General features: G+C 35.8%; 1 protein-coding gene across 1 annotated transcript; it reads right to left on the reverse strand.

Moving 5' to 3' along the window:
• Positions 1-2915: 2915 nt before the first annotated feature.
• LOC113780226 (disease resistance protein RPM1-like) lies at positions 2916-5949 on the reverse strand. Its single transcript, XM_027326038.1, has 4 exons — positions 5859-5949; positions 5570-5701; positions 5090-5412; positions 2916-4493 (listed from the first exon to the last, which is right to left on the reverse strand). Exons 1-4 carry the CDS (start codon positions 5947-5949, stop codon positions 2916-2918), a joined length of 2124 nt encoding a protein of 707 aa, XP_027181839.1.
• Between the last annotated feature and the right edge of the window lie 227 nt (positions 5950-6176).

Genomic DNA, 6176 nt, shown 5'->3' on the forward strand with positions numbered 1-6176 from the left:
CCTACCTTGGTACTCCATTTTTTTTTTGTATTAAACTCAAAACTAATATACGCATATTAAAAAGGTGCTCTTAAATCTTAATTTACTTGTATCCAAAAACTAAAAAAAACTCAAGGTACTTTTTTAAGACTCATAATACCAATTTATTATATTTTGTTTCATGTTTGAAGTACTCTCTAAACTTATTTATTTAAATAAAATTTGTTCTTCTTTCTTTTGGAAAGTAGAAAAGTAAGGAATTTTTCATTTTTGTAAATTGCTAGCATGTTTGATAGTATTTATTAATGATGAAATGCAATGCAATTTGTCCATTTTTTAGAGAGGAGTGTAATTTTGGCATCACATAAACTAATATCATTTTTTGCTTACACTATTAACCACTAAGATTCGCCACATTCTTTTAATAATTTATAAACTAAATTTGTTCTTCTTTTTTCAATTTAATTCACTATAACTCAAGGGAATGTTTTTCATTCTTGTAATTATTGGCATAATTGATATTAATTATTGATGAAATGAAATGAATTGGTTGTTCTTTTTTTTGTTGCATTCACCAGAATCACCACAATTTAAGAAATGTTTCTTTGTAACTATTAGTATAACTCTTATTAATTATTAAGGAAATGCAATGTAATCTATCCATTTATTAGTGTTAAGAGCAATATTGGTATCACAAAAATTAAGATTAGTTTTTGCTTACACTCACAATAAAGACTCATCGTGCTTTTTTTTCGTATTAATAGCTTCAGGTTATAAAGATTACCAATCTCTTGAAGGATTGTACCTGCCAAATAAAACTGTAGTCTTGAATTAATGCACAAAATTGGAATATACAATTTAGAAGCCAATTACGAGTCAGAGTCTTCCGGAAGAAGAATTTATCAAGATTTAGTACTAAGCAGTATAGTGACTTCTAACAACTTCAGTTTATTCTTCGTAACTTCAGTTCTTTTGCTACAAAGTACATAGAGTGCTCATTCTCCATAATGACTATCCATTTACTCTTATCTTGTGGCAACGATATAGTTGGCCAGCTCATCATGCCCGTCAGGTTGTTTAGGGTAAGATACAGCTCCTCCAGCATAGTCAGATTTCCAATTTCTCTTGGTATAGAACCTGTAAGCAGGTGGGAGGAGGGATGGATTGGGTGGCACGGAGGAGAAAGTGTAAGCGAGAGGTCTCGGATTCGACTCCTCCAACTTATACTTTAAAAAAAAAAAAAAAACCTATAAGCAGGTTACCATCGAGAGCTAGGATCTTCAGGCTAAGAAGTTCACCCATCTCTGGGGAATTCCACCTGTCGAATTGCACCGTGGATGGATGTGAAGCAGACATGGGCAACTGAGATACAGAACTAAACTGCCAAAAGGGAACAGGTAATTTGATTATTGACAAGTGACATGTTAAAACAACTAGTAATACCTCGCGTGCTTTGCACGTGAATATATATTCTTTCAAGGTATGAAACTTTTAATATATTAAATTTTTGCACAAAAATTTTGATTATTGGTATAATATAAACTAAGAAACTATATAATGAACAAAATTAGCAATTGATAATAGTATAAAATGTTTATTGTGTACAAAATAATTAAAAGTTTGTTGTGCATTCTATATTATAAAAACTCTAAAAATGGAAGATTATCATATTTAACCTAAGTTGTTGATATAATATTGACTAAGAAACCATATAATAAACAAAATTAAACAATTGCTAGTTGTAGAAAATGTTTATTATATACAAAACAATTAAAAGTTTATTGAACTCTGAAAATGGAAGATTATCGTATCTAAAGTAAGTTGCTGCATATTTTACTTAGATTGCGACAGTAAGAAAAGAAAATTTTCTATGCTGTATCAAACCAGTGTATACAACAAAACCTGAGCAGAATACACATTAAAACATTATGATTTGGATACATTTTTATCGATTTCAGAAGTTTTTAACCTTTTCTGTTATATTTTTTATAATTATGGATAATTTTTTTTTTGAACTTTTCTTAGTCAATATGACATAATATAATGAATTTAATCATCAATTTAACCTTTTGTTTTCTCATTAATTGTTTATAACCTTTTGTCTTCTTATTAATTGTGATTTTCTTCCAAACCAATATGTGTATAAAATATAGTTAGCTTTAATTATCACGCATAAGAATATAATAATTGAAGATAATTTTAACACGTACAATAATTGGAGATGAAGAAAATGATTGGTGAATATTGTTCTAAGTGGGCATTCCTTAATTTTAGTTACCAATAATAGAAGAATTTTTAATTTTTAATTTTAATTTCAGTGTAAAAATGTTTTTAAGAAATAGTGATACACATTATAGGTTTATTAGCACAAAGTAATTATACTAGTCAATGATGAATGATCTCATATCATATGCAATGTGAATTGAAACATTGGCAAATTTGGAAAGGAAAGAACAAATTGGGGGATACCTATCACACAAAAAGAGTCGTATAATAAACTTGGGTGTACAACCAATATTCGCTATATTTACTAGACAAACCATTGTTAATGCAGGTTGTACAAGCAGAAGTAGGACAAACCAAATTGGGTTTATGTATTATCTCTAACCAAAATTTAAAAGTTATTATTTGGAGTTTTTAATGAAATGGAAGATATTATCAATACACTTTAACCTGCCTACCTCTTGATCGTTTGTTAAATCAATCATAGAAAAGATCAAGAAACAAAAAATAAAATAAAAGAGTAATATACAGTACATCAAGTCATTAACAGCATCATGCAAGAAACACGATATAGTATGCAATAAACACGATATAGTATACAATAAATAAGGTAAGACACAGAAAAAAAAAATGCAATGTCGTCGCCACATTCCGCAACAGGGAGGGCAAGCAAACCAGAGAAAGGGAAGCCACGATTGCTGCTGCTGCCGTTGCTACTTCTTCTCAGCCCACAGGCTGTGTTGTCTCCATTCCCCATCATCTGTATAGCAACCAATGACAATTTCAGGAATGTGTGCGATTTTTCTGTAATCTTCACTTTCTTCCTTCTGATTCTCTACCTTTTCTATCATTTTGGAACTCATCTCATACAAATACAGCCCTTGAAGATGGCTCAAGTGCTGAATACCCAAAGGTAACTCATCTAGCAATGGAAGTTGTTCCAGAATGAGTTCATGGAAACGAGGCAATGCACCCTCCTCCACTCTCATCCATCTCAACCCTTCCAGTCTCTTTAAGTACATCCACTCCAGCTTTAGGAACCCTCCAGCCTTGAAACACAACCCTTCTCCCTGGTAAGATCCACAGAAATTAATACTAACCAAATTGGGCAAATGTTGGAGGGATTCAAACGGATCCTCCTCACTCCTTAACCCGCTCCAATCCAAATCTATTCTTACCAAGCCATGAAGATGAACTATCCATTTTGGCATCTTTTCTAAGCGGCCACGCAAAATCAGCATACGAAGAGATTGAAGAAACGAAGAAGAAGAAGAAGAAAGAGAAGGATGATGATGATTTAGATCAATTATCTCATGATCATCACCTTTTCCAATTGAAGTAACGCTTAATTCCCGAAGACTGGTGAGGTTAGCAAGGGAGGAGCAGAGCTCCTTTCCATCTTCTCTTCTCAACTTTGTAATATATAGCTCTCTTAATTGGGTCAGCTTTCCTATCTCCTTAACTATTGTGGATCCACTACTTGCATCTATGCAGTCTAATATTTCTAGGGCAAGAAGCCTTACCATATTCGAGGGAGCTTTAAATCCATGATATCCATAATCAGCATCGGAAGAATCAACTTGTTGATATACTCTGAGAACCCGAAGTTTTTGCAGCTTTAGAATTTCCGTGGGTAATTCCCTAACTCCAGTCTCTCCCAAATTCAGATACTCCAAATGTTGAAGCTTTCCAATGGCTTTTGGGACTCTTTCCACTCCTGTACCATATAGGTCCAAATGCTTGAGACGAAACATCTTGAAAATCTCATTTGGTATTTTCTTCTGTGCCTCTTGGCCAGTCAAATCCAAAACCTTTAACAGCTTACTACTCCTCGAAACTTCAGATAACAACATTTTGTGTAGTAGTAGGTTCGTGGATCCAACAGTAACGAACGATCGAAGGTGGTCAAAGCAATAATTTGGTCTTTGTTGGTGATGCTGGGTGTTGTTACTGCTACTACCATGGACTACCAGACGGCGTACCTTCTCGGACGGCCACCTCGTTAGTTGTTCAGTAATAACTGTGACCATGTTTTGTTCTCTTGACTTGAGAAGAATAACTTCTCTCAACAGGTCATGGATTCGACAAGTGTTGGGTAATCCTTCATAAAACACGTCAGTCACTTGAATTAGCCTTCTATTAACGAGTTCACTAAGACAACCCCAAGCTACATCTTCAATACTCATTCCTTCTCTCCATTCTACAAACCTTTCAGCAATCCACAAATTAATTAGGTCATAGCATTCTATTGCATAATCCTCTGGGTAGATACTTGTGTACAACAGACATGTCTTTAGATGCCAAGGCAAATCATTATAACTAAGAGAGAGTATCTTTTTAACTCTATCTAACTTACCAGTGCCTTAGCATTCTATTGCATAATCCTCTGGGTAGATACTTGTGTACAACAGACATGTCTTTAGATGCCAAGGCAAATCATTATAACTAAGAGAGAGTATCTTTTTAACTCTATCTAACTTACCAGTGCCTTCTAATTCACCCCAAGACCTGCGTTGGAACCATTCCCATTTCCTCTGTTCCCTGTTTACATCTTTCAAAGCAAAAAAGCCCACTAATTGCAAGAATCGCATAGGGGCAAGCCCTCACATTTACCAATATAACCTTTGGCAACATCCGCATCAAATGGCCAGGGCAACTATTTCCCTTAAAGATCTTGTTACAAAATAGGGTCAAACGAATCTTCAAAGGGCAGTGGGCTCCATTCTGTGGATATAACCTAGAGATTCTGTACAAGGGGCAGAGCCTACATCACTTTTTCGAGTTGTGAGGCATGCACGGTTGCATGGCTACTCTCGGGCTAGTGGCAATAATTTGATGGTATTCCAAAAATTCACGTCCCATACATCATCAAAAAACAATTGCATACCTTCCAGCTTGTTGAAAGAAAATCCTTTGATGAATTCCTTTTCAGCTCGGTGGTATTCAAAGACTCGATCGATTGTGGGACTGGTTTCTTCCTTCCTTGTGTAACTGCCGAATCAAGTCTTTCAGGAGAAATCCTGAAAAGGTCACATGTTTGAGAGACGTTACCCAAGCACGAACTGGGAAATGCCTTCTGACTCAAGATCCTCAAAATGGACTTTTTTCCACTAGGGTAGTTTTTGCCAAGTCCTCCCATACCAACCACTGAAACAACTTTCAGTTGGTAATCATCCTCTTCGAGGAGCTGAGAATAAGACGTTTCTTGGGCTGGTCAAATGCAACCAATTTAGCTTCTCCACAAGCAGTGCGTCATCTCTGCTATACGCGCCATGTTTGTTGTTCAACAGCAAAGAAAAGTGAGTGTGACGCTTGGGCAGAGATACCATAAGTCGGATTTGTCATCTTTTATGAAGCTTTAGAATACTTTTTGATTCTGACTTGGATGCTTTGTATTTCGCTAGCAACTCGATGACGAGCTTCTCAATTCTTGATGGAAGCTGAAATTTCTCCGAACAGAGCCGTAGAAATCCTGTTGAAGCGATGCCGAAGAAGCGAGCTACAGTCAATCAAAGAATGTCCTTAGTGGTCCATAAGCAGCATCTTCGCACTTGCTTGATCCATTGTTTGAGCGTGGGTTGAGCATCTTCTTTCTTTTGCTTCTGCCTCTCGCAGGAAAGCTCTCATTTGCCCCACTCATCAATGATGAATGAAACCTCTTGTCGAAGCCCTCCGCAATAGTCGTCCCTCCCTCGTGCAGAAAAGTTGAGAGTTGACGCAGCACAAAGAGAGAACTGTTTCTGCCATTTTCAGTCTTTCTCACTTCAGAGATGTTGGGGAAAAGCGGCTTCTCGTTTATAGACAGTCCGTTTTGTAGTATCTTTGAAAGGAAGAAGGAAGAGTAGGTATACGTTCATAAGCTGATGAACTTCGGTGCCCGTATTTAATCAACAAAAGAAAAAACCGCGTCAACAGAAAGAGAATTAACCAATTAGAAAGAAACTAAAGCAAGAAAACATGGTATGAAAAGACGA

The sequence above is a fragment of the Coffea eugenioides genome, chromosome 8, assembly GCF_003713205.1.
Source record: "Coffea eugenioides isolate CCC68of chromosome 8, Ceug_1.0, whole genome shotgun sequence".
NCBI classification, from domain to species: Eukaryota; Viridiplantae; Streptophyta; class Magnoliopsida; order Gentianales; family Rubiaceae; genus Coffea; species Coffea eugenioides.